Below are 26,760 nucleotides of genomic sequence, written 5' to 3' on the forward strand. Positions count from 1 at the left end.
AGCTGCTGATCAACACTGGCACCACTGAAGTGGTATTGGCAGACCCATCCACCACAAAGTCGTGTATGCATGTAAAAAATCATACAATTCCATTAAAAAGAGGAGAAAACAAACTTCAATGAGTTTCATTTATTTATTTATTTGTGTCATATTTTTAACGTCCATTATTGTGAAATAGGTTTGAATTCCTCACATCTGACAATACTTCTTTCTACAGATATAAACATTTTCCAGCACTTTTGTACATTTTGGCTGATGTGATGCTTCAGCGTATTGAAAGTCAGAAGGTGTAATTCAAAAGCTGCTGAAAACATTTATATTCACAGCTCAAGCTGCAGGTCCAGCTTGACGGGAACTCGTTGCAGCTTGGGGTTTCTCCATGACCTTCAGAGCAATGGTCTTCGCCGCGAGCAGGGCTTCATTGCAAGCGCCCTGAATGTGGGACGGCGGCAGCAGGAAGCCATATCTGCCACGGTCCTGCAGCTCGAAGGTGAAGGAGTATTTAATGCCGAGATTATACGCCCAGTCGTCAGAGCCACCGGGAGACAGGTCTGCAGGCAGAAAAGGTGAAGGTAATGTATGCCTTTAAGAAGTCAAAGGTCAACAAATGAATATTCCTTACAAATTATCTGGGCTCCTGCTCCATATGTGTAGATGTTCCTGTAATATCGCTTGATGTTATCTGCGGCAGTTTTGACGATATCATACTATATATATAAAAAAAAAAAATCCATATGGTTTCAGGATTTTGGAACCTTTATGTTTCAGCTGAAATAAATCAACCAGACCAGTTCACTGTGATTCTCGGCTTCATCCGTGGTGCAGGAATATGGCATGATGAGCATCTGAGAGTAGGAGTGGATGCTCAGATAGATCTGAATGGACTCCTTGTGGCTGCGCAGGAAGTTGGCGACGGCGTGAGACTCTGGCTCCGATTCAGGGAAGGGGCCGCAGTAGATTTCCTCGCAGGGATCAGGAGAAGCTCCTGTCGCTAAGTGAAACAGATGAATAAACTGCATAAATAACGTGCTCTTCTTTTCTTTTTCTTTCACGTTTGTAAAACATTGGAGGGATTTTTATTTTTCTGAACTTACTGCACCAGTTGGCATCGAAGTTTCTGTTCAGGTCAACTCCGATGCAGGACGTACCCTTTTGGGGGGAACGGTTCTTCCTCCACATTCTGCTCTGAGGTAAAGAGGAAAAAAAATGTTTGCACAAATTCTCAGGCATTCTTCAGCACAAAATTACCTCAGACACACATGATGCAACTAGATCCTAAATCACAATAAATAAAGTCAAAAAATCAGGAAAGCAAAATGGCTTTTTAACCGAATGGTTCAAGGTAAAAGAAAACATTCCATAAAAATGAATGAAGTTCATCAAAATGTTCACCAAAGGTTCAAAAAGAAGTTTAAATACACATAATACAATTTAAAAAGGGTAAAGCAATAGACATTATTAAAGATAAAAAAACATTGCTAAAGAGATCTAATTTGCTGTAACAAAAGACTCAAAAGTACAAACTGAAAGCATGAGTTGTAAAACTCTGGAGGGGCTGCAATGACCTAGTGTTAGGGTGGGTGAATCGGTCACACAAAAAAATCTGAGCTTTATTGAAGTGTGGCAAGAATAAAAACAAAAAACCCAAACAAACAGAGTTTACTACAAGCCGTGTAGGAAACTAAGCAAACAGTGCGTTTTCCAGATGTCCCTACTTTCGTCCAGGTGTATTTGTATCCGTCTGGGTTCATAACAGGCAGAACGTAGAAGTCCATGTTGTCCAGGATCTGAGTCATTTCAGCGTTCACGTTGTAAAATGACAGCGCCTGTGAAGGAAAAGAGCAGCTGGCTTTTACATCCCTGGATCAAAAACACTGACATGGTTTTCAGGGTGGGTGTGGGGGGTCCGAAATAAAGCGTGCTCACATAGTGGATGAAATACAAGCAGAAAGCAGGAGAGATCCACTCTCTGGCATGGATTCCACAGTCGATCCACATGGCTTTCTTGTTTGGTCTGTTATTTAAAGACAGCTGAAAAGAAATGCAGAAGTGTTCCAAATGACAGAAATTGAACCCTCTGCTCTTAATTGCACCCCTTTGTAAAGATGTAAGAATTATAGAAAAAAAAAAAGGTTTAACTTCTACAGCAGTAGCATCATCTCATAATGACATTTTTTATTTAACTGGACAAATAAGCACATTTAATAAGAAGCTTTTATCTAAAACTCCATAGAAATGGTTACTTCCATCCCTAAAACTCTCTCTGCATGTGTCATGCAAAATATAAAAGAAGAAACACTTAGTAAACTTAAACAAAACAGTTTTTATTCTCAAATTAAACCTAGGGTTTTTAACACAAGTAAAGGTTTACCTTTAGAGCGTACAACGGCCTTTTCTCATATGAGGAGCCAACAAGAATAGCTTTAACTTTGTCTGGATTGTCATGGACTGTTCTGTTAATCCAGTCATAGATCTGCAAGAGAATAGCACAGCTATTAAAAGAAAAATATTTTTAAAAATTGAGTTAGGATCTCCCACGAAGTCTCACATCCTCTAAAGTGTGGTATCTGTAGTAAAACGTTGAGCCACTTCTTGGGTCGCCGGAGTCGTTCCTCATCTGCATTTCAATGATCTCGTCAGCATTGGGTAGCATCACTCTGCGGTGAAGATTTCAAACATGCTCAAATGCAACACACACAAGCAGCTGTAATTTACAATAGGAGCGACATACTCATATGCAATGTCGTGTCTCTGCAGCAGGTTCCTGACCGTCTCGGAGCTGTTCCCAGGAACGTAGAGATGGACTTGTGTTAGCTCTTTGATATTGTGAGGTGAAGCGGGCTGCCATAAACCTGTCTGAGAGAAAACGTCCAACGTTACCGTCTGCTGAAAGAAAATAACCCAATGAGACAAGAAAACGGCAGTAAAGATGAGAACAGTTCTACCTGGTGCTGGGTGGACACATTCTTCAAAATCTCCACTTGTTCTTGAGTGTTAGGGGTTATTGATAAAACCTGGCCACTGAAATAAATGTAGAAAAAACATCAACTTCAAAAAATAGATTTCACATTTAATCGAGTTATACTTGTATGATAAAAACATTTGTTTGACAATGTAAGACAAAAATGCAAAAGCAGAATTAAATTGTAATACTTTGACCGAAATCTATATATAACTCACCATTGCTCTTTATGTTTACATAAGTTTGTTTCTGTCTGACACAGTGTTATTTTCTATAACTTACAGCAATAAAATGCAAACATTTTCAAAACTGAGATCAACTAAAGCCATTTACCTCGTTTTTGTGCATTGCCCTGTCTGTAGAAGCAGGTCAGAATTTAAAAAGAAAAACAACACCCAAAGAGTCGTCATGATGAATGTCCAAGCTCTGTCCAAACCGTGGGGGTAGGTACAAAATTATTGATTGAAGCCGTGTTTGTTCAAGTAAACTTTACCTTTGAGAAAACAACGAGCAGGGCAGAGATCAAAGAAAACAGTATTACTTAATTAGTTATTAACTCGTGTCATATAAAGCTGTGTAATATGAATATATAAAAAATTACCCAAACACTTTTGAGTTTTCAACTCAGTTCAGTGAGGCGCTGGCGCAGTGATACCGCCTCACCTGTTGGGGGCGCCGGAGAGCTAACTCAATGCAGGGAGCAGAGCCGAAGAGGTTGTGACGCACGGAGCGGGCTGACGCCAAGATGTCGGCTCACGATCAGCTGGTGATGTATTTGTGCGAAATAACGAGGTAAGATGCAAAGAAAAGGCTAAAACCAGCGGATAAAAAAAATAATGAGGAGTTTTAATATAAATTATACTGGTTCCTGTTTCACTTTGTGCAAAAAATATAGATATAACGGGGAAAAGAGTAACTGTATTTCTACGCATCATTAGTCTATTTGATCCATTCTAATTGTAAACATATGCAAGCTTTTGTTAATCCATTCATGAAATCTATTCTTTCAAATTTTAGTTTTATATCCTCGCTGTAAAGTTGTGCCCAAAAACTCTGACAGCTTGATTTAAATGGTGAAAGAATAGCCTTAAAAGATGAATAAATGTTGAGCTGAACAGAATCTTGTTGCCACCAGTGCAGAGCTTGCTCAGTGTTAGCTGATGATGACAACGTTCAGATGCAAAACATATTTCTATTTTTTATTTATGAAACTTTGAACCGGGTGGATATTTTTGCACCAATTTTGCAGATTCCTCTCTTCCTGTAAACCACTCTGCACCCAATGCAGCACAAGCGAAGATGAGCCAAACACAAAGTGCATGTCTCTGTTTCAGGTTACTGTGGAAGTTGCTGCTCCCGCTGCTGCTTCTGTGCATGCTGCTGGTCGCTGTCCTGGTCCTGCTGGTGCTGGCCGTCCGTCTCTGGCTGCAGAGCAGCAGGAATGCTCGCCGGGCACGGGAAGGTCGTCCCACAGTGGCGTTTTTCCACCCTTACTGCAACGCTGGTGGCGGGGGAGAGAGGGTGCTCTGGTGTGCCATCAGGGCTCTACAAAACAGGTAGCAATAACATTTTAAAGAAATTGTTGTTCAGCGGGATAAAATGTAAAGATAATAGTGCTGAGTTTGGGATTTTTATTTCATGAAAGTTGCCCTTACCAGTTAACGCAGCCAGGCTGTTTGCAGGTACGCGGACATCAACTTTGTGGTGTACACCGGGGACCTGGGCGTGACCGGCCAGCAGATCCTGGAGGGAGCCCGTCAGCACTTCAACATCGTGCTGCCGCGGCCGGTCCGGTTCGTCTTCCTGCAGCACCGGGTCCTGGTGGAGCCCGGTCTGTTTCCACACTTCACCCTGCTGGGACAGAGCGTGGGGTCCATCTTCTTGGGATGGGAGGCCTTGACCGAACTGGTCCCGGACCTTTACGTCGACTCCATGGGTTACGCCTTCACCCTGCCGCTGTTTCGCTACCTGGGAGGCTGCAGCGTTGGGAGCTACGTTCACTATCCCACCATCAGCACTGACATGCTGTCTGTGGTGAGGGAGAGGAACCCAAGGTAATGCCTACCTGCTTTGACCAAACTCATGCTGCTTTCTATGTACTAAGCTAACAAAGTGCGATTGTCTCAGGTTCAACAACCCAGACTTCATCTCAAACAGTCTGTTCCTGAGTGCCTTTAAGTTGGTCTACTACTGCCTCTTCGCCGTTCTCTACGGGATGGCCGGCTCCTGCAGCGACGTCATCATGGTCAACTCCTCCTGGACCCTTGACCACATCCTGTCTCTGTGGCGCTCCCCCAACCGCACCAGCGTGGTGTACCCACCCTGCGACGTCAGCGCATTCCTGGACGTCCCGCTGGAGGAGGATGGGGACAGGAAGAGCCACTCCATCGTTTCCGTCGGCCAGTTCAGGCCAGAGAAGGATCACCGGCTGCAGATCAGGGCCTTCAAGAAGGTTTTGGATAGGAGGGAGAGGTCGGGCGTCAGGGAGGGGCTGAAGCTCGTTTTGATAGGCGGCTGCAGGAACCAGGAAGATGAAGACAGGGTTCTCATGCTTCGGGGACTTTGCCAGGAGCTGGGCATCGCAGACAGGGTGGAATTTAAACTAAACGTATCTTTTGAGGAGCTGAAGAGGCAGATGAGCGAAGCCACCATCGGCCTGCACACCATGTGGAACGAACACTTCGGAATAGGTAAAAAATATATATATCTGAAGACTGTCTTCAAAGGGATCATGCAAAATGTTAGCAAGTCCTTAAAAGACCTCAAATTTGTGTATCTAAAATGAATGCCTTAAAAGTATTCAAATAATTAAAAGTAATGAGTCTAACCTGCAGGACCCTCTTGTAAACGTGTGCTTACTGTTTTCTCTTCTAGGTGTTGTGCAGTGCATGGCAGCAGGAAAGGTCATCCTGGCTCACAAGTCGGGGGGTCCGAAGCTGGACATCGTCAGACCTGTCGACGGAGGTCAAACCGGATTCCTGGCAGAAGATGAGGACAGTTACGCAGAAGCCATAGAGAAGATCCTGGCTCTGCCGCCTGACAGCCGCCTGCAGATTAGACGCAACGCACGCCAGTCGGTGGCACGCTTCTCGGATCAGGAGTTTGAAGCCTGCTTCCTGGCAGCCATGGAGCCTCTGATGGGAACACTGGAGCGATGAACAGTTTTCGTGTTTTTTTTTTAATGTCGCAGCTGAGGCATCTTCACCTCAATGCATTCGTGGCTTCATGCAGGACTGGCGTTAAACACGATTAAATCACTTGTCTCATGTAGAAAACACGTCTTGAATTGAAACAGTTTTGTTGCAGTGAGATGTTTCGCTGCATGAGGAGCTGCAGGGTGATGTTGGACGTTTTCGTCTGTAGTGTACATTTTGTAAAATTGTCAGCGGGAACAAATGACCCTCAATTTAAAACCTGGAAAAAGAGGGTTCAAGTAATTGTTTACAAAAAATTTCTGTCTATTAACATGAAATGTGAATAAAACAAAGATACAGTGTGCATTAGGATTTTATATTCATGTATCAGTTTAAAAGATCTTGAAGTGTAATAAATGCACTGGAGTTAGCTTTAGTATGTTTAATTTTGTCTTTTTGTGCCCTGTTTATTTTAAATTGAGTACATTGTAGAAACAAAAATCCAAGGTTTCTGTAAAACAATAAAGCAATGTACACAGTTTTGTTGATTATAAAGTAGTTGACTCTCTGAATGGTTTGTTCTTTCTGGAAAGAGGTTACTCTTTCACAGGATTATATTCTTTTTACATTCTCCAACCTTTGTTGGAACTCTGAATTCTCTTTCTAATCATACAACCCAGACACAGACTTAAAGAGGAGGGTGTACAGAAAATGGATGGATAGATAATATAATTACTAAACATAAATATGATAATCCTGCAAGTTAATTTAGATTAATTTCAAGACTATTTAAATTATCTTTCAGCGATAATGAGACAGAAGCAAATAGTTAAAAACATGTACAGCTGATAACATTCCAAGTATTGAGCAAGAATAAATTAAAACTAATATTCATGACATACTGAAAGAAAACAAGAATTACAATTAGCTCCTCTGTTAATGCAAAAAATTTTGGGGACATTTATAACCACATATTATTAACTTATGAACTCCACACACATCATGCAACTTTTAAATAATGTTGAATTCAACTTTCAGGAGTGCGTAGCTGGATTACAGTAACAAGCCATCTGATCCACAGCTTGCAAAGTAAAATGTGACCACAAGAGGGCAGAGTAGGCCTGTATTTCCAGCCAACACCAAACTCCAAGAGATGTGAACAAATAAGGACTCTGAGACAGGGGTTGAGATCTGGTTTGAACATGTATATTGGGATTTTCAGTTTATATGCAAGAGGAAACATTAACTTCAACCTTCTTTGCATTTACTTCACACTTTACCACATAAATAGCTTACAAACTGCACTCTAGCAAACGTCCCGTCAAGGTGGTTTAAGATATGCCCACTCAGACAAATGAGAAGCATGTTGAAGAAGTCCTTCAGCGAGGCAACCAGCAGGGACCTCCCTCTGCTTTCAACACCAGTTAAATTATGTGGAAATATTACTGATATGTCATCATGGCACAAAAGGACAAGTGGGGAATGGGATACTTCATGGACTGCACAAGAACCCGGAAAATAAAAGTACTGCTGCAAGGCAGGGAAACCCCTTCATGCTCCGCTTTCTAGGCACTGCTGTCCTTGTGCGCTGTCGGCTTAAGCAGCAATGGCACCATGAACAAACAAGACGGGATTCAAAGCACATTCGGTCTAATGCAAAGTCTGATGGTGGGTTATTAAATACATGGTGTAATGCTCTGTACATTAACCAGGCGAATACGTCTCCTTCAGTGTGTACTAAGATGAGATTCCAGTTTGTATTCCTGATTTCAAAAGGCGCTGGGAACCAGTAGTGATGTGGGATGAGGTCCAAAAATCAAGCCAACACACAAAGAACTCAAAGAAATAAACAAACACAGGCCTCCACCTCCATTTAAACACAGTTCCTCCTAATTTTGCATTAAATAATAATAAAAAGTTTTATTTCCCAAGGTGTTCGTGACGAGGCTTCCTTTACATTTGCATTTTTGTAAAAATTGATGAATTTTGAGAAAGTTCTGCAGATAGATACTACAGGTGCATCTCAGTGCATTAGAATAACATCCAAAACCCTACTTCAGTAAGTTCAGAAAGTGAAATTACACAAACATACAAAATCTACTTATGTTCATTTTGCTTATGGCTTAAAACCCAAAATTTAGGTTTCATAATGTTACATAAAAGCAATAAAAAGAATTTTTAATTCAGAAATGTGAGCATACTGCTAAGTAAGGCTTCAATCTGTGTTAAGGAAGTTAAGATTGTTTTGACAATGATCACCAACTCATCTGCATTGTTGTCTTTGTTGTCTCATCTTGCTTTTGATAGAACTCCACAGAACCTCCATTGGGTTTTATATCAAGTAGGTTCATGTGGTGCCTAATTGAAATTACAACCAATTTAGAGACACTTGAAGTACCTTAATCTGCTGATTTTAGATTTGTGGATTACCTGTGTGGAGATGCTCTGCATGTAGCATAATATTTCTGTATTAAAACCCTTCTCATATTTGTCTTATGCAACATTTTCATTTTCAGAGAAACTGAATTTTTTTAGATTCATTAGTGTAGCAGTATCCCTTTGTTCTTATGTATGTTTGCCTCAATCCTACTTGCCATTGTGACCAAACCTTTATCCGGTTTAGACAAAATTTGACGGCCAGAATTAAAAAACCAAAAACAAAAAAATGTGAAATTCATCAGACTTTAAATTATTTCATACAAAAGAAAACATGGCAGCATTCCTTAATTATCAACTACTTCACCAATATATGTAATCATGCATGCATCCATCCATCCCTTTTCTTCTGCTTTATCCAGAGTAGGGTTGCGGGGCTCGCAGCTTCAGAAGGGAGGCCCACACTTCCCTTTCCCCAGCCACTTGTTCCAGCTCTTCCAGGGGAATCCCAAGGCGTTGCCAGGCCAGCCGAGAAACATAGTCCCTCCAACATGTCCTGGGTCTTCCCCGGGACTTCCTCCCGGTGGAATGTGCCCGGAACTCCTCACCAGGGAGGCGTTCAGGAGGCATCCTGACCAGATGCCCGACCAACCTCTACTGGCTCTTCTCGAAGCGAAGGAGCAGCGGCTCTGCTCTGAGTCCCTCCCGGATAACGAACTTCTCACACTATCCCTAAGGGAGAGCCCAGATACACAGACATACAGGGACCTGGCAGCCCATATTAAAGGGCCCGGTACCACATATTCCCGGAGAACTCCCCACAGGACTCCCCAAGGGACACGTTCGAACAAAACACATGTAGACCGGAGAACTCCCATACACCCTCCAGGGCCCTGCTGAGGGTGTAGAGCTGGTCCAGTGTTCCACGACCAGGACAAAAACCACACAGCTCTTCCTGAATCTGAGGTTCAACTATCCAACGGACCCTCCTCTCCAGGACCCCTGAAAAGACCTTGCCAGGGAGGCTTAAGAGTGTGACCCCCTTATTATTGGAACACACCCTTTTGAACAGTGGGACCACCACCCCAGTCTGCCAATCCAGGGGTACTGCCTCCGATCTCCATGCAATATTGCAGAGTCGCGTCAACCAACACAACCCTACAACATCCAGAGCTTTAAGGAATTTCCGGGCGAATTTCATCCACCCCTGGGGCCCTGCCACCGAGGAGCTTTCTAACCACAATGCATGTTTCCCTCTCATTCATACACACACAGAGACAGACACTCAACCCAGGACAACTCCAGCCTGTTATCACATGTGGTTCATGTAGTGATCAAAGCTGAAACATGTGGTTCCGATCCGTTTCTCGTTTTGTATCCAGTACGTGGCATAGCTTTATAGGAATAAAAAAAGAGGAAAAACAAACATGATTTGGCTCAGACCTGGATCCTTCATACCTACCTGGTCCAGTCTTAACAGTCTTGGTGTTGTTTTACAAAATGCACTGTTTGGATTCGGTGGTCGGATTTGGCTTTTTGTATATACAAGATCACCAATTCATCAGTAATGGGCCTGACAAAGTCCTATTGGCTTCATCAGGTCTCTCACAAGAGAATTTAAGAAGTTCAGGATTTCATATCCATTTAGCTAATAACGTCTGTTCAGCCAGCTGCGCTATGTCCTGATCTCAGAGTTCAATGTTATCCGGTAAGTTTGGTTGCATCCCCACGTTTGGGAGGTGCGGGTGGTGGTCCTCTTCGCAGTGTTGCATAGCCTGAGATGTTTCCGGACATATAGCTGTCATTTCCTCCATTGCTCTGCTTCCCCTGGTCCAGTAGCAGCTCCGGGGGCGGCGGAGGCAGCGCCATGTCATCCATGGTCCCCACTGGGTCCAGTTTGCCGGGGAAGCCTGGACCCTGGCGACCCACTGACTTGCGTTTCAAAGTCTGGCTGAGATCCGCCAGGAAGTTGGGCTGACCTGAGCTACCCTTTGGAGATGTGGGTGGAGGTGGAGATATGCCAGGCGGTTCCGGGGTAGTGTTGCTTCGCCGCCCTAGGGTGGGTGGAGGAGTCTTTTTTAGGGAGTTTTTTGCCCATATTGAGTTGCTAACAAGGGAGACTGGCGGCGGAGGAGGGGGAGCTTGGGGTTGAGGGTTTACCACGGCTACCCTTGGGACATCATTGCCTGGAGGCGGTGGAGGAGGGAAAAGCTCAGAGACAGGGGGAGGAGGTGGAAAGTAGGTGGACTCAGGTGGAGGAGATGGAAAGTCACCACCTGCCTGTTTGGCCTGGCTTACTTTAGCTTGAAGCGCCAAAGGTAGGTTAGACAGGTTGAGCTTTCCTGGTTTAGGAGGTGCAGGAGGCCCATTTGAAGGGTCCTTTGAAGGAGATCCAATGGAGGAAGAGACGGGACATGTGGAAGAAGGGGTGCTATTGCCCTGGGGAGCAAACTTGCTGAGCAAATTCCTCCTGGATTCCTCGTAAGAGGCTGATGAGTTGGCTTTAATGCTGGAGTTCCTCTGAGGGGCTGGAGGGGGCTTCTTACCACCGAAACTGGAGGAGCCAGAGGGTGATCTCCTCAGTGGAGAGCCCATGCTTCCAGAGGGAAGTGGGGGGGGCGGTGGGGTTGGGCCAGTGATGGGTGCTGGAGGAGGAGGTGGCGGTGGGGGTGGTGGAGGTGGTGCAGGGAAACTGTTGTTGCTCTCTGCTGGAGGAGGGGGGAACTCTGGAGATGGCAGCTGTTGGTTACCGCCAGGCTGCCATTTTGGTTTCGTTTTCACAGCAGGAGGGGAGAGTGGTGCTTTAGGGTACTCTGCATGGTTGACTTGGGATGAAGCTCCTGGAAACTGACTTGCCAACTGCTTCACCAAAGACATGGTAGGTACAGCTCCCGTGGAGACGCTCACTGTTTTAGTCAGGCTGTGTTGCTTGGGGAGGGTAGGCGGAGGATGGGTGTGACCCTGCTGGAGGCTGAGCTGTTTCTTTAGCTGAAAAGGTGCAGGAGGGGGAGGTGGAGGTGGGGGTGGCGGTGGTGGAGTTGGAGCAGGAGGGAATGGTGATACTGGGGACATGGGCTTGGGTGCAGTGTGAGGCATAAAACCAGGAGTAAAGGTTTTGGGTGGGGCTCGGGGGGGTCCGGGAGGAGGCGGAAACTGTGCTGGTATGGAGCACTGCTGGGGTGGCGGAGGAGGAGGTGGGGGCGGCGGTGGAGGTGGCGGAGGTGGTGGTGCTGGAGCAGGCAGTGGGGAGTCCTCAAGATCGCCGTTGTGAGACAGCAGTTCTCGTGGCGGACTGGGAAACCTCTCCTTTAGCGCCTGCTTCAGCCCGTTGGCGTGAACAGTTTGTATCATGGGGGTTGGTGCAACAGGTGGAGGCAGAGGCGGAGGAGGAGGAAACATCATGTTGCTGGTGTGCAGCGCAGGAGGCGGTGGGATGAAGGAAGGAGGAGCAGCCGGACTGGAAGGGCCACATCGCAAAACCGCCATTGCGGACCCTGGGGTTGGCATTGATGGCGGAGGTGGAGGAGGAGGCGGAGGAGGAGGTGGGACGTTGGTCCTTGCAGCAATGTGATTTACGTTGGGCTTGATGACCTGCGCAGGTGGTGTCGGAGGTGGAGGCAAGACCTGCTTCGCCGTCGCCGGTAGCTTGTGAGAAGTCTTCTGGTTCTGCAGCCGGGTGATGGTGCTGTACTTGTACATGGTGGGGGCCGGCGAGTGGTGTGACACCATTTGCAGTGGAGGCAGTGGAGGAGGTGGCGGCGGGGATGGTGGAGGAGGGGGTGGAGGTGGACTGGGAGCAGCAGCTGGTTCCTGCTGATCGGAACTAATGCTGGGCTGCGGCTCTGGAGACTTGGGTGGCGGTTGTGGAGGTTGTACCATCTCTGGGGGTGGTGGTGGTAGCATCTGGGGAGGTGACGGAGGCTGAAGTGGTTGGGTCACTGTCGGTTCTTGTGTTAAAGATGGCTGAGATGGGTGCTGCTGCTGCAGCTGTGGAGGGGGAGTAAGGATGGGGTGGTCCACTGAATGCTGGCTGTGATGCCGGTGGCTGTGGGAGGAATGCGTTGATCCACGCGACGCCTCCATCCTGATCTGCTGAGCAAATATAAGCAATAAATAATTCACAATCTCTGATTTAACATACATCTTAATGTCTGTGGACAGAAAATCATACTTTAGAATTCTCCTCCATCTGAGTTCCTCTCTTCCAGGCTTCAGAGAAAATGGAGCTCACCACACTCTGAGACCGGCCATGAGAGGAGGCTGTGTCTACTCCACTGTCTGAATGACCTGAATGATTGGACTGGGATTCTGACAGGATGCAAGCACAAGAATCTTGGTTTTTACTTCATGCTGCACTATCAGTGGAGTCTGTGATTGGAAAATAAACTCACCAGGTATACTGGCAGAACTGGAGCCTGACCGAATGCTGGAGGTAGAGAGAGATGACCAATCATAGGCTGCCTCTGTCCTCTTCATTGCTTCCTGGTAGTTCACATATAACTGCTTGCCATACTATAGATAAATACATACTTCAAGTCATTTATGAAAATACATATAAAAACATTGCTGATTGGCCAGAATGAACTGATTTGGACTCACCTTGGCGATGCGGATGCCATTCACCCACTGGTGCAGGGTCCTAACATCGTCACAGCAAAGGTATTTGATGTACTGTGACTTCTTCTGGATTTGGGGATGCTGATAAAGCAAATAAAAATAACTAAACAGACCCATCTAGTGGCTACAGCTTGTATAAGACATTACAAAAGGACACAATATTTCCCATCAATAATCTAAATTTTGCTCAGTAAAAATCAAAAGGAATCAGGATTTGATATCCTGTTGAAAGACCTAATGTTGATCCATTTTAATCCACGTTTCAAATGAGGTACATTGATTTGGATCAATCTCTCTCTGGTCATATGGTTAGAAAACCAAGTTTTTTTTTTTATGTTTTCCTTACTAAGCCACATGACTACATTTTCACGCCTCTTCATCCTCTTTATTTATTAGCTTCTCCATAATAATAATAATGCAATTTTCTAGGTTGTTTACATAGTTTGAATATTTCCAATGTGTCTCTCTAGTAATTTTTAATTAGTTTGTTGTCTTTCTTTTTAAACATCTGTAAAAACTTCTTTTACATTTACAGATAAAGTTTGATTTACTTATACATCAAATTTTAACTCTTAACCAGAGCGTTTGATGGTAAAAAAGATTTCATTTCACCAGCGCTCTCAGTTCCAGTTTACGTCCGGGTAGCAATAATTAATTCTTCATTTTTGAACATTTGTAAAGGTGTGCACATATATTTTTGATTGTTAACAAAGCCCACTTGCACACTATATCAAATAAAGCGCTGATTTTTTTGTAGCTTGTAACTGCCACTTGCTTAGCATGCCAACAAACAAAAGTGACTTTCTCCTTTCCCAACTGTTTTGCAGTTTTCATCAGAATGATAGATAGAAAAACACAAGTGTTGATTATTAAGAGGTTTTCTGCACATGTTAACTCTCTATAACAGTATTAGTCAGTGGTTTTCTTACTTTCAGGGCCAGGCAGTAGTCAGTAGGAGCCTTGTATTTGCTGCGGTAGTCCTGTCCATAATACACATTAACATGATCCAACTGCAGGAAGCACACAAGATCTCTGGACGCCTTTAGAGACACAAGACACAACATTATTATGAATATTTCACTAATTATAAATATAAGAACAAAAAACTTTTACGTGATGAATTAGTAAAATAATTCCTATTCCTATCACTTTGAAAAATACATATCCAAATGTGAACATTACAACATTATAATCTAGATTACAACTAATTGAGAAAGAATTCCACAAAATACTATTTAAATGATGATTACATGGGAGCTTCTGAACATAGAGCATGTTTCTAAATTTTCAGATATTAAGAAGATAGTTTTTGATGGAGAAAAAGGTTAGAAAAGGAAGATAATTTAAGGAATTATGCACGTTGCACATTTGCTTACAAAAATAAAAGCACATGTGCACTTCAGATCTGACACCATACATGATAAATGACTTGAGTTGTTTGTTTCAAATGTTCTTCACAGTGATTCAGCACACAAGAGGAAATACCTCAGAGCAGACTGTGGATCTGGTTCTCATGATCCCAACTCACATTTCCGTTTCACCCTTAAAAGTCTGGCATATAAAATGCAGATTTTTATAAATGTACCTGTTCAAAATTAGAAACATGGCTTGACTTTTTTTTAACTGATACATAAGGCTTTTGCAATTATGCAATTATCATAAAACAAAAAAATGTCCTCCCATTAATTGTTCTTTTTTTATACAAAATGTCCAAAAATACTTAGCAACATTTTCACTGAGTACAGCAGGTTTCTGGACAATGTAACAAGGTGTAAAAGAAGTAGAGGTCTCAGTATTTTATGAAATCTCACTTTAACAAAGTTTTGAGGACAGATAGTTTTTTTTTTGTGCATCTCTAATTTGCTAAAGTATGCAAAAACTAACCCTGGGCCTTTGAAAGAAGTCAAGCCATTACAGCAACTTAATAAAACACCAAAACTGTATCGTTAGCACCTAATTCCCATTGTATCACTTTTAATACAGCTATTTCTCAATCTTTCACATTTTTAATAACAGGTATTTGATGTAATAAATTACACAATACTCACACAAATAATGCAAAAACAATACATGTAAATACAGCATGATATCTCAGAAGGGCTTGTATCCAAAACAATACATTTTATAATAGTTTATTTTTGAAAATATATATATCGTTAACATTTTTACTTGTAACATTTTACAAATATTTGTAGTACTCTTATCTTTATAAAAAATATTTACACATGACAACTATGGTTATATCAAATTATGATGCAAATACTTGCTTCAAAAATGATCTGTAGATTTCTGTAGTTATCTTCAAGTGTCACTTTTATAGTCATGAAAGTGCTAACTTTATTAGAAAGGTAGAGGTCTCAAAAATATGTTGTGTTATAGGATTATTCATAAACACAAGTCTAAGCTGACCTTTGCTTTGCCTTTTGGGACATAATAGATCCCTGAAGCCCTAAGGAGGAAGTAACGCTTTTTCCACGACTTCTTTCCATCCTCTTTGAGCCACAAAATCCCCTCAATCTCCGGCACCGACACCGATCCACCGCAGAAGCATTCCTGAAAGGCAACAATGAAAAAAAGAATAAAATAAAATTGTGTGATTCTCTGTTTTCATTTCCTTCTACCAGCAGTAGAAACAAAACCAAAGGTCGTTTTGCATGGCTTCACCTCTAGTAGAGCTTCTTTATTCCGGTCAGCCATCTCTGACGTCTCCTTCCGCCCCAACAAATAGTTCTGAAAGGGATTGAAGGGAACAGAAAAGTGAGTTGATGACAGAGGAGAGGGAGTGAAGCTGGAAACACACATCATCTTACGTTAAATAAATTATTCACCTCGACTTACTTTAGAGTTTTGACCTACTTTCAAGTTCCCTCCCTGACTGGCAGCTGTGTAAGCACTCAGCATGCATAAACTATGTGTTAGCATGTGCGGCACGAGCAGATTAATGGGCACTCACCTGGGGGTTCTTGAAGAGAGCATACTTCTCGATGCGCTCGATGAACATGAGCTTGTTGTGGCTGTCCCGGGTCCAGTTTAACAGGTTCTCCACCAAGTTCTCATGGTCCTCAAATATACGCTCTGGGAAAGATCATGGCGCAATGAAAGGCCTGTCGTCAACTTCATTAAGTGTGCCTGGTTGAGTCAGGATGGACTGCTGGCTTACCCATCTGCAGCTCCGTAATGGTTTCCACCAGAGACCAGTCTGGACTGTAGCCACAGTGAGACTTATCCAGCAGGCTGTCCAGCACCTGTCTGACCGACTGCCGCTCATCCACCATCATGGTCTTGGAGCTCTCGTCCGACATATGGACCCGAATCACCAGCTGAGAAAGAACAGGAGCGTTAGACATAATTAGTAAAGGTACTTATTGCCCTTTGTGACCAATAAAAGACAGATATCTGTATTTACCACATATATTCAACTAAATACATCTGAATATTAGCAAAATGTTGATGTATAAACCCAGTAAGCAGAAATGTTATGTTGCAACCTAAATAATCGTGATGAAAATTCTTACTTAAGACATTTTCACAGATAATTTGTTCACTTATTTGTTTATTTGTTTTCTTTTGTCTTTAAATATCCATAAATTGTATATAACACGCATTTTTACAGGGCTTTTTTTTTATTTGTTAATGAGATAGGAAACTGAAATAAACCAGTAATTGGTGTTTGTGTCTTTTTTTTCCCTTCAAAACAAGAATTAAAAAAGCATATGCTTTTCCCCTATTTTATTCACTTCTTTATGTTTGTTTGTGTTTTTCTCATGTCTGAAACAAATGCTAAAAACTGTTAAAAAAAAAGTTCAACAGACAGTTCACTGACAGCTTACACTTAGATAGTAAATTCCAATGCTATAAAATATGGCTGTTCCAAGCATACTGATGGAAAGTTTGGTGGAGGGAAAATATGGTAAACGAGCAGCAAGAAACATTTGTACCTGAGTTTGTATGGTAGCCGTTTTGGCTCTAATCTCTTTCAAAGGCCAGGCATTATAATATATGTATATTTTACAGTTACTGAGATGAATAAAACCCCTCTTTTCCCAAAGAATTACCATTTTATCCTCATGTCTGACCGAGCAGTTTGTTGTTATACACAGAGAAACAGATTATGCACCGAAAGGTCAGCGTATGACTGAACTTAGCTGGAGGCAAGTTTTAATTCCTATCGCTGAATCCCTGAATGATAAAGCCAATAACTGCTTCCCCACTCCTCCAATTTTTGTTTTGCCGATCCCTTCACCAGGATGATTGAGCTGAAACTCAAACCAGTGAAGGCACGATGACGGAGCCTCAGACATGGGGAGCCTGACCTACATTTCTCAGAATACAAACCACCCACCCCCTTCTGAATGTCTACTGCATAAAAGTTGATGAGAAATGTTGAATTTTTAATTCAAATACAACGAAGCTGATGGAATTGCATGCATTCGACAAATCACTGCAGCTCATGTTGCAGCTGCACCCAGCTTCCCTTTATCTGGTCATGTCAGAGAAGAGCCCAGTGAGTTGGAACACTGCAGGGCTTCACCCATTGATCACATATAAAAAAAGGAACACCGTTCTGCAAAATGCATTTGTCCTCACTCACACAGTCGGCTCATTCATGTTGAGTCCAGTATGGATGCATAAACGGAGACAGAGGCTGCGGTCGTCCAAACATCAGAGCAGGTTACGGTGGAATTGGAAAAACAAAAAAAACAAAAATCGCTGCATTGTCTTTCAATGCACAGACTGACTTCTTGCTTCCACAATCAAACGCTGCATTGACCTATTTTCCCTGCGCTTCGTTGTCTCGCCATGGATGAAGTTCAAAAGCGTATCTTACGAGATGATGAGTGTTTCGAAAGATCGAAGGAGTATCAGCTCGAGTCTGAAGGTGTTCAGAAAAAAACGACAAAAAAAAAAACGCATTTACCTTTTTGACCTGCGCCTCCTTGATTTTCTCCAGAGCGACACGGATCTTCTCTGCCTTGATCTTGGCGGCTTGCTCCTCCTGGATGGACACACAGGAACATGTTTAATCCATCATGGCACACACGCGGTTTATTCCAATTCAAGTCTTTTTAAAAGTTGAAATGCCACAAACCACATGAGGATTTTTCCCTCCATTTTCATAGCTTACCTGCCCTCTCCAGCAAGATGCCATCATCTCCATTCTACAGGTTAGCAATGCTTACACTTGTGTAATTAATGTTATATAACTGATGTGAATCGTTGCGGCTGCAGCTATGGCATCCCCTCAAACGTGGCACGCCATCATTCTGGATTCAAAGGAAGCTGCTGCAGCTTCCTCTGATCCTCTTAAACAATGCCAGAAGACTCCTAAAGGACGCGAGGCTGCAGATTGATGCAGGAACACTTCAAAGAGCATCTATGAATCCCGAAAAAATATAAAATCCTCAGAAGAAGTGGGAAACACTGTAAAGTTGTTCCACAATGATCGTCGGAGGGGATGAACCTGGGTAAAAGTCTGCGGCGGGGTGGGGGTTCACTGACATTCACATGTGCACCCAATGTGCACAATTTGACAAACCAAAAAAAAAAAAAAAAAAGAAAAAAAGAACGAGATAGTAGGAAGGAAGACGCCCCTCCCCCTTGCCTCTTCCCTTCCTCTCTTCAGAACAGCAGCCAGGCTTTGGGAGCGTGCCCAATCGATGGAGCATAATCCCCACAAATATAGTAGGAGCCGAAGGGGTCAGCCAACCAGAGAGCTGCTTTCTCAGGATCCTCCCGCCAATCGGCAGGAGACGATGGCAGCCATCCGGTCCTGAGGCTAAGCCACAGTGGCAGGGATGTGCGGCGGTGGAATTTGGGTGAATGAGGTGCTGAATATTTGACGACGTCTACAAATGTGTTTGCAGAAAGAGGGTGAGGGGTAAAAACAAGAACCGCCCCCTCCTCCCTTTGACCCAGACTGTCTTTTTCACATGAGTAGTTTCAAAGCAAGCAAAAATTAATGGAGTCAGAGTCGGAGTGGCCCGACTCGAAGCGGCCGGCGTTCAGAGTGAGGGGGTCAGGGTGGGTTTAACCTCAGATTTATCCCTCTGACACCTGCACAATTCTGGTTTCTGATCCTACTCTACCGACACGTTCACACCAAGCCAGTTTTCAAGAGCTCTTCTGCATAGTTGGGGCATTTCTTTTTTATTTGTACTTTGGCATCCTGACACTTTGATGTCTTTCCAGTCTTTCCCCGCCTTGCTCGCTCTCAGATATCAGTATTCCACAGTCGCGAGTTCGTTCTCGCTGCTTGTGCTTTGCAGGATTTCCCTTCTGGGGTGAGCACTTATCATATCATTTATCGCGATGATAAGAAATTGGATTTATTGCCGTTGAGATAAATTTAAGTTACTGACAGTAAATAAAAGAACAAAACAATGTAATTCCATTTTCTTCACAGCTCATTCCATCAGAGCATCAATAAATATTAGGAAATGAAATTACTGTGTGCAGTTCAGTGATATTAGTGGTATCCTGAGGAAGTCAATTTCAAACTGGGAGCCAAAAGCTGCGGCAGCCATACAGTTATCTACAAAATAAGATGGTTATTTTTTAGGGCGTTATCACAATGTGCCACACAAAAAAGGAGATAAAGCTTTAAGTCTATATCCACTTCTCTCCAAATTTCAGCTCATGATTAAACGGCTGCTCAAAAAAATGTAAATAAAAAAAAAATATCAAGATTTAAAACTTGACGACTATTCCCGGGGATTTCAAAATGTCCCAAAATAAAACTTTTCTTCTGTCACCACATGCTTTCTGAGGAGAAAAAAAAGGCCTAATCGAATTGTTTTGTATTAATTACATTTAGATTAGAAATACGACAGAAACCGATCAGGACTGCACGAGCTGATTTATGATGAATCTATGCAATTGTTAAAACCTTTGAGGTAGAGACTTTTTCAACTTAAATAATGAAAAACTACTGCATTACGTTGACAGATACAAGGAACATTAAATCTCAAAAAGGTTGATACATTAGCTTGACAAGATTTCCTCATAAAACAGAAAGTAAATCAACAGTAAGCTGCATGCAGAAAAACACAGAAAGGAAAACCAACACAGATCCAAAGACAAAAGCCCCCATGCATCTGAATAATGTTTAATAAAGACCAACTCATGGTGAAGTTAATGAGGAAAAATTAATTCAATACTACTCATCAATCAAAGCCTTCACACAGATCGCCGAATATGGCGATCTTGGTTTTCCCCAATAGTAAAGATCAGGGATCTGAACCCTGAAAGATGGATTTTTTTTCTTCCAGCAGGCATGCAGAAACTCCACAGACACCCAGACCGATCATGGAGTGTAAAAGGAAGTCACCTTGGTCAGGAGGTGAGAAGGCTTCCCAGCTATGCTTTTCAGAATGAGTGAGGTTTCTCGGTCCAGATAGGAATGCTTGGGTGAGGAACAGGAGATAAAAAGAAAGAGCAGAAGAAGAGACAAAATACAAGGAAGTCAGTGCCAGATGATTATCTGAGGCTTATTAATTGCAGGTGTTGTGATTCTTTTAAAAATAAAAATAAAAAAAATCAATAAAGCAGCGTGGAAAAGAGAGAAGACTCTAAATAAGGCACTCAGCAGTTGTGGTTGTCGTTAGCTGTAGCTGTGGGAGCTGAAGGAAAGGCTGTGTGAAGTGAGAGGCAAATTCAGATGTAGTTTGACTTACAATTCAGCTGCAGTCACACGTCATTTCACAGCCGTTTTTATATCTCATGTTTATCTTTGTTTTATGAACAAAACTGAAATATTACAATCATAGTGCTGCAAAACAGGGTTTCAAATGAACTAAAAATCTTAAAACATCCACACACAAATAACCATTAAATGATTTTTTTTTTATAAGAACTGCTAAAAGTTTTTTAAACAGGTGTAAAACATTCCCAAAAACCCAATTTGAACACACAACAATGTTCTGCATTTTCAATACCATAAAAGCCATTTTCCACTATTATAGCTGACTGTACTCCTCACATGCAAACTTACAGTGGCCTGGTCCACTTCACCCTCACGGGAGGTGAAGTCAAGCTGGCGTCTGGCCGGCCCGCTACAGGCCCGTCGCAGTTTGACATGCTGGAAAAGTCGGAAGGTGCAGGCAGGCAGGCAGGCAGGCAGACGAGCGGGTGCGTGTGTGTTTGTGGAAAGAGGCCAACGGTAAAATCAAAGGATGCAAACAGAAACAAAGTGAACACATGCCGGAGAGAGAGGGAGACATGCAGAATAACATGGTTGTTGTGACCTGACTTATTTTTCTTTTTTGACGCTTATTTTTCTTCAAGCTTCTACAGGCTTGGAATAAAGCTGAGATTTGCTGCGCCTAAAAGCAGATTAAATTAATCTTACCAACACTTTAGACCAGCGTTTCCTAAACTTTAAACACTCACGAGGATTAAACACTCACGGACCACCGAGCTTTAAAGTATCGCCGCAATAACAAAACATCAAAAAAGGATTTTTTTTGTGTGCATTAATTATATTTTAGAACAGGACAAAAGAAAAAATTGAATTGAGTTGGTAGAAACAAACATTTTCTTTCAGGAGGAAAGCCTGACTATTATTTTATTTTAGGTGTTTAGATGCAGTTAGTCAATGTGGGTCGCAGCGCAGCTCACCACGCTACGCATCGTGACAGTGTCTTAAAACAGTTTTGTAAACTCACCCCGAGAAACTGAAAGCTACTCATCCAGACGTGACTTTCTCTGACTACATAAGCAGTCCTGGTGTTTTCGTCAGCTTTTCTTTTGAGTGACCTAGCCACTTATCCATTATTATTATTTTTAAACACAATCCTTTGGTAAACTAATTGCACATGTCGCACTTTGAGCTCACATCACAGCAAATAAACGGTTATTTACATGCAGCACCTCGATGACCACAGTTTGAGAAAGACTTTCTTTAGAGGTTCATCTGGTTTAGTCAGAGAGCCGGTGGTGAGTTCCAGGAGCCCAGAAAAAGTTGTTAACATTGCAATCCAAAACTTTGTAGATTGCAGTGGGTTTCATTACGCAAGAGAATGCACAACACACACCAAAAACATGCAACTGAAACTATCGCCCTTGGTTATTTTGCTGTGTGCTCTGTTTTTGGTTTCCATGCAAACATCATACCTCTGTGCTGGTCTGGTTCTGCCCCTGTGAGCTCGGACTGCCCTGCTCATCTGCCTCTCCGCCCGTCATGCCTTTATCCACATCCAGGGAGTCCATGCTGGAAGCCGAGGCGCACGCCGAATTCATGCTGGAGCGCTGCGACCGAGCCTCCTGCTCACAGGCCGTGCCCACCGAGCCGGTTCTGCGGTGCTGCCCGCTGCCGGACGAGCCGGAGGAGGGGCGCCGCAGAGCTGTGGAGGACACTGAAGACGAGGAAGACGAAGAAGAGGAAGTCTGACGCGCTGCTTCATCCATGCTGAGGGAGGCCTTCTCCAGCTGGGAGGTGATGTCGTCCAGGGAGATGTTGGAGGCCGCGGGTCGAGAGCTGGCGCTGCCGCCCCGAACCGTGCTGGCTGGCGACGCTCTGGCACTGCTGCTCGTGCTTCCTGAAGGAAATATTTATAAAAGAAAATACTGAGAACACAGAAGAGATCTAACACAAAAATAAGAAATCCCTTTCTTTGGATTTTTTACAAGTGAAAAAAGTTCCTTAGGGTTTTTAGACTCTATACTTGCTCATTTCAAGTAGAAAAACACAAAACTTAAAGACATTTGTGGCAGATATAGCTACAGATGCCAGGATAGATAGATTAAATAAATGGACAAAAGAATAGACAAATAAAAACAGGCTGCTCTCATAGTTAATCTCTAGAAATAAAAAACATGATCACAACTTCTTCTTTATCAACTCAACCACTTCATCCTTAATGAAGCCATTAAGGATCCTTCATCCATTAAGGATGAAGGATGAAGGACGTGGAGGAATATTTTTGAAATTGCAAATTGAAAAACAATTTTTAATATTCTACAAAAAACACAAAACCTGATGAAAGAGGAAGAGATCCTTTCATAAAAACCCTTTTGTCTATTTTCTGACTGGACAGAGTGTGACCGACTCCTGCTTCCTGTGAGCCGCTGCTCATTTGGTCGGCCTTTTCTCTTCTGAACCAGTGGAGAACAAAGCCGGCGCTCATTTTCCCCTCGAAGTGACTCATTTAAAAGCACCTATTTATCCCGAGAGAGTCAAACTCAAGTCTTTGTAATTCTGCTGACCTTTGATTTGCACACAAAGCAGGGGAGTAACTCATGACACAATCTCCTTAAAATGCAGCACGCTGAAAAGAGCCTGAACTACCTCCGCTGTTTCCCCCTCCAGTGGTGCCAGGGTGCTTGGTGCTGGCACTGCGGCCCCCGGGGCCCCTCTGTTGTCCCTTGTTCTGGCTGCGAGATGCTGAGTTTGGTTTGGAGATGGTGGTGAGCTCTTGCTCGATGGAGCAAAGGTCGGCCATGAGGGCATCCAAGTCGACGGAGTCTCCCTGATTCAGAGCCTCTGTGAAAAGATTCACAGGGGATGGAGGAGGAAGTAGGTTCATTATGGAGGGAGCTCAATCAATTAGGAAATTATTTTTGTTGTGCTGTTTTTTTGACACCATTTATGTCTCACCATTTATGTTGTACATGGAGAAGCGGTAGGAGAAGTTGGCGATGTTCGTCTCCTGCCTGAGAGGCGGCTTCTGCAGTGCTTTTTGTGGCCGACCGTCATCCAGACTCTATGATGAACGGAAACAACAAGCAAACAAAAAAAAAAACCATCAGCAAACACTGAAACTCAACCAAGGCAGAGGATCATAACAACCACGTCTGACTGCAACGCTCCTCAGTGTCTCACACACAGCGCTGCATGTCTGCACAATGTAAAGTGAAGGGGAGAGTTGCTAGGAAACAGAGACGGGATTAGCAGTGTTACGGTTGCCATGGATACAGCCTCTTCCTCATTTCCTCCCGCCCGTCTGCCTACCTGTGTGAGCTTGTCCAGCTCACCCAGCCAGGCCCCAAACATCTTGTCCAGGTCCTGGTCCTCCTTGTCACTGTCCTCCTCCGCCCCGTGGTCCAGCTCGTCGTCCGACACCTGATCCATCTGCACACAAAAATGTGAAATTACTATATAATAGATAATAGGGATGGGATGAGGAGATGCCAGTTTTTGCCTGGACAGCCGGTGAAAGTGATGCAGGAGAAAGCAAAGGCCACACGCAACATTTAAGGCCATAATAAGGACTGAAAGGTGTTAAACTGAGGGACTTCACAGATGTTTTTAGTGATACAGCGCCCCCAAGTGGACAGAAAGAGTAGCTCAACTGAATAGAAATGAAGTCATTTCATTGTAAAGCAAAAATAGGAGTTCAAAAATCAAATACAAAACAAAATCCACAGCATATCTGTGCCATTACACCTCAGTGGATATAAAAAGGTTATTTAATGAATTAGTTTAAAACCGAGGAGTTTAGAATTTCACATTGTACATAAACCTACATTTGACAGCGAGAAGACCTAAAAATCTGAAAAGCAACACATGAATATTTTAACCAGAACATGAGGAGGAGATACTATCAATCACAATATGAATTTCTGTGGACAGTAAACGTGAGTCCATCCTTTGGTACAGTCCAGTAATCTCCCTCCGGAGCCGCCTGATGGAATATTCCCCAGTAATCCCATTGATGTTTTAAGATGGTGTCACTGCCTCCAGTTGTCCAGCCCATGTAGTGTCAGTCACCAGTTGGGTCTGTACCAAACCAGGATTAACCCTCATTCATTTGATCCGATGTTTTATGCTTTTATGGGAATTCTTCAGTTTCTACAAGAAAGCTGTTTGAAATCCATGTTGTGCTACAGGAGAGGTAAAAGCTTGAAGTGCATGTGCTTCAGTTGGAGCTGAAAAGCAAAGCAGTACTGGACGGCAACACGGACTGAAACCCCACAGCAGTTGGGAGACACTTGTTACAGTGTCACATTACAGTGTTGATGATGGATAGCTTCCTGCCTTGGCATTAGGACTTGGCCCATCAGCTTGAATCAGAAGGTGAGATATGGATGTGCAACCTAAAAAAAAAGAAATTGCATCCATCCTCTCGCAAGCGAGGCGGAACAGGAAATGGCCTGGATGTGCAGAATTCCTCATTTCCCTTATGACCTGCTCCGTGTCAGGAAACTCCAGCTGTCCTTCTGTTTTCTGCACCACTTACTGGGAAGGGGAGGGATTTCAGGGTGTGGGAAGACAAGTTGAAAATAAGGTCCAGACTCCTCCGCCCTTACAGCCATCAAATGGACCATTTACTGAGGCCTTGTGGTTTGCCAGTTTACCATTCAGTCATTCTCATTTCTTGATTTGAGTACATGTGGCTCCAGCGACACTCACCGACACTTGTTTTACGGTCCCTCCACATTTAACAACACAATACTTCCGAGACTCAAATTTCTAGACTTTTAAATAAAAAATATGAATCTAGTAGTTTACTCGAAATTCGTGGGAGATATTTCTGCTCAGTTGGTTTGGATTGTTTGAAAGGAAAACAAAAATGCATAAATTACAGACCAACAGCTGGATGAATGGATGAAATGAATCAATGCAACAATGGATTGATAGATGGCCAAGTGGATGACAAGTGGAGGGATGGATAAACAAATCAACAGATGTATTGATGGTCGGATAAAAGATGGACACAGCTTTTCAACAATAGGAAAAACTGTATCCATCGATTCATTTCGTCTACATTGAACCAGAAATTACTTAGGTTCCATATCGTCAAGACCTTTCCAGCCTGAATAGAAGCCTGATTTAATTTACAGCAGATGAAGTGTCAGTCTTGATTAAAGCTAGACAAAAATAAGGTAAAAAACCCCAAAAAACCCAGAGTAACAATCAATGCATAACCTAAAACAAAGCGCTCTTCGAGAATGACTCCAGTTATGTCATCCTAATGGAATCACAACCTCAACCAGAGATCCTGCTGCAGGTTTAAGTGAATTACCACCTGCGGCCCAGCTTTTAAGCTTATGGACCATGACCTGGCCGAGATGCAGGGCTGGGAGAAAGCTGCTGTGTGTCTGAGAGTGTGTATGTGCAAGAGCATTATCACCATTGAATGCCAGCCTTGGCCTTTTCCCTCCTGATACAGAGCTACGCGATTCTTTCTTGTCTGAGCGTGACCGACATTGATCTGGATTGGTCGGGGGTCGAAACTGAGTGAGCAGAGGTCAAAGGACTTCCCAGAGGAGTCTCTTTTCCTAGGTCTTTTTGTGAACGATTGGTGTTGTAACTGATGAATCAACAAAAAAGGAATAAAGAGAAGAAAGTATAGTGTGTTTTTGTCTGAATAAGATGCACCAATCTTCCAGCCCATACCAATTATTGGTTTTCTTTGAGGTCTAGCCTGCAGAATCTGATGTGAACAGTTTCTAAAAGTTAGGAAATCAAAATATTTTGAACACATTAAATACATTTTTTACTATTTGAATTGTATCAGCTAGTCACTGCTTGGTCACAGCTGATCAAGGGGAAACCGACCAAAATCAGACCAACTAATTACACTGAAAAACTCTTCCCATGAAACTAGAGAAACTATTGCACTTAGCCCAGATAACAGCAAAGAGATCGGAGGAAAAGTGAAGGAAAAGAAATACCTATCTTTAGCCGTTCAGTTCAAAGAGTGTCAAGAAGATTAGAAGAGCGCAGAGTAA

The 26,760-nt window shown here is 43.1% G+C and overlaps 3 protein-coding genes across 8 annotated transcripts in view; 1 reads left to right on the forward strand and 2 right to left on the reverse strand.

The window, feature by feature from the left end:
• Window positions 1-119: 119 nt before the first annotated feature.
• Window positions 120-3,674, reverse strand: cpb2 (carboxypeptidase B2 (plasma)). Its single transcript, XM_055059687.1, has 12 exons — window positions 3,564-3,674; window positions 3,296-3,455; window positions 2,946-3,021; window positions 2,732-2,856; window positions 2,549-2,657; window positions 2,372-2,473; window positions 1,927-2,031; window positions 1,716-1,826; window positions 1,095-1,185; window positions 789-991; window positions 623-707; window positions 120-551 (listed from the first exon to the last, which is right to left on the reverse strand). Exons 2-12 carry the CDS (start codon window positions 3,370-3,372, stop codon window positions 328-330), a joined length of 1,308 nt encoding a protein of 435 aa, XP_054915662.1. The 5' UTR covers window positions 3,373-3,455; window positions 3,564-3,674; the 3' UTR covers window positions 120-327.
• LOC129379097 (GDP-Man:Man(3)GlcNAc(2)-PP-Dol alpha-1,2-mannosyltransferase-like) lies at window positions 3,634-6,664 on the forward strand. The gene is made up of 5 exons (XM_055059686.1): window positions 3,634-3,754; window positions 4,297-4,518; window positions 4,645-5,016; window positions 5,090-5,652; window positions 5,837-6,664. The coding sequence occupies exons 1-5, from the start codon at window positions 3,708-3,710 to the stop codon at window positions 6,118-6,120; spliced, it is 1,488 nt and encodes a 495-aa protein (XP_054915661.1). The 5' UTR covers window positions 3,634-3,707; the 3' UTR covers window positions 6,121-6,664.
• Window positions 6,665-7,280: 616 nt separating this feature from the next.
• raph1b (Ras association (RalGDS/AF-6) and pleckstrin homology domains 1b) overlaps window positions 7,281-26,760 on the reverse strand; it is a 37,329-nt gene continuing 17,849 nt past the window's right edge. For 3 of the 6 annotated variants that reach the window (XM_055059679.1, XM_055059681.1, XM_055059680.1), the window contains 16 exons: window positions 24,038-24,157; window positions 23,684-23,789; window positions 23,375-23,569; window positions 22,201-22,625; window positions 21,080-21,166; window positions 20,417-20,491; window positions 18,008-18,085; window positions 16,250-16,409; window positions 16,043-16,164; window positions 15,754-15,819; window positions 15,499-15,642; window positions 14,019-14,129; window positions 13,072-13,170; window positions 12,864-12,984; window positions 12,644-12,780; window positions 7,281-12,561 (listed from right to left, as the gene is read on the reverse strand). In XM_055059679.1, coding sequence (XP_054915654.1) covers window positions 10,174-12,561; window positions 12,644-12,780; window positions 12,864-12,984; window positions 13,072-13,170; window positions 14,019-14,129; window positions 15,499-15,642; window positions 15,754-15,819; window positions 16,043-16,164; window positions 16,250-16,409; window positions 18,008-18,085; window positions 20,417-20,491; window positions 21,080-21,166; window positions 22,201-22,625; window positions 23,375-23,569; window positions 23,684-23,789; window positions 24,038-24,157 — 4,434 coding nt within the window. In that variant the 3' untranslated portion in view covers window positions 7,281-10,173. The other 3 variants (XM_055059682.1, XM_055059683.1, XM_055059685.1) reach the window with 3 other exon arrangements.

Source organism: Poeciliopsis prolifica, unplaced genomic scaffold (assembly GCF_027474105.1).
Source record: "Poeciliopsis prolifica strain line A6 unplaced genomic scaffold, Auburn_PproV2 SCAFFOLD055, whole genome shotgun sequence".
In the NCBI taxonomy this organism is placed as follows: domain Eukaryota; kingdom Metazoa; phylum Chordata; class Actinopteri; order Cyprinodontiformes; family Poeciliidae; genus Poeciliopsis; species Poeciliopsis prolifica.

What these genes read in the sequence shown, in the direction of transcription:
- LOC129379097 (XM_055059686.1), top strand. Translation starts at nt 3,708, where the DNA reads ATGTCGGCTCACGATCAGCTGGTGATGTATTTGTGCGAAATAACGAG. An exon ending in GTGAGGGAGAGGAACCCAAG is followed by an intron (nt 5,017 to 5,089) that starts GTAATGCCTACC and finishes CGATTGTCTCAG; the next exon opens with GTTCAACAACCCAGACTTCA. An exon ending in GAACGAACACTTCGGAATAG is followed by an intron (nt 5,653 to 5,836) that starts GTAAAAAATATA and finishes TTTCTCTTCTAG; the next exon opens with GTGTTGTGCAGTGCATGGCA.
- cpb2 (XM_055059687.1), bottom strand. Translation starts at nt 3,372, where the DNA reads ATGACGACTCTTTGGGTGTTGTTTTTCTTTTTAAATTCTGACCTGCTT. An exon ending in GGGCAATGCACAAAAACGAG is followed by an intron (nt 3,022 to 3,295) that starts GTAAATGGCTTT and finishes CATTTATTTCAG; the next exon opens with TGGCCAGGTTTTATCAATAA. An exon ending in GGCCGTTGTACGCTCTAAAG is followed by an intron (nt 2,032 to 2,371) that starts GTAAACCTTTAC and finishes ATTTCTTTTCAG; the next exon opens with CTGTCTTTAAATAACAGACC.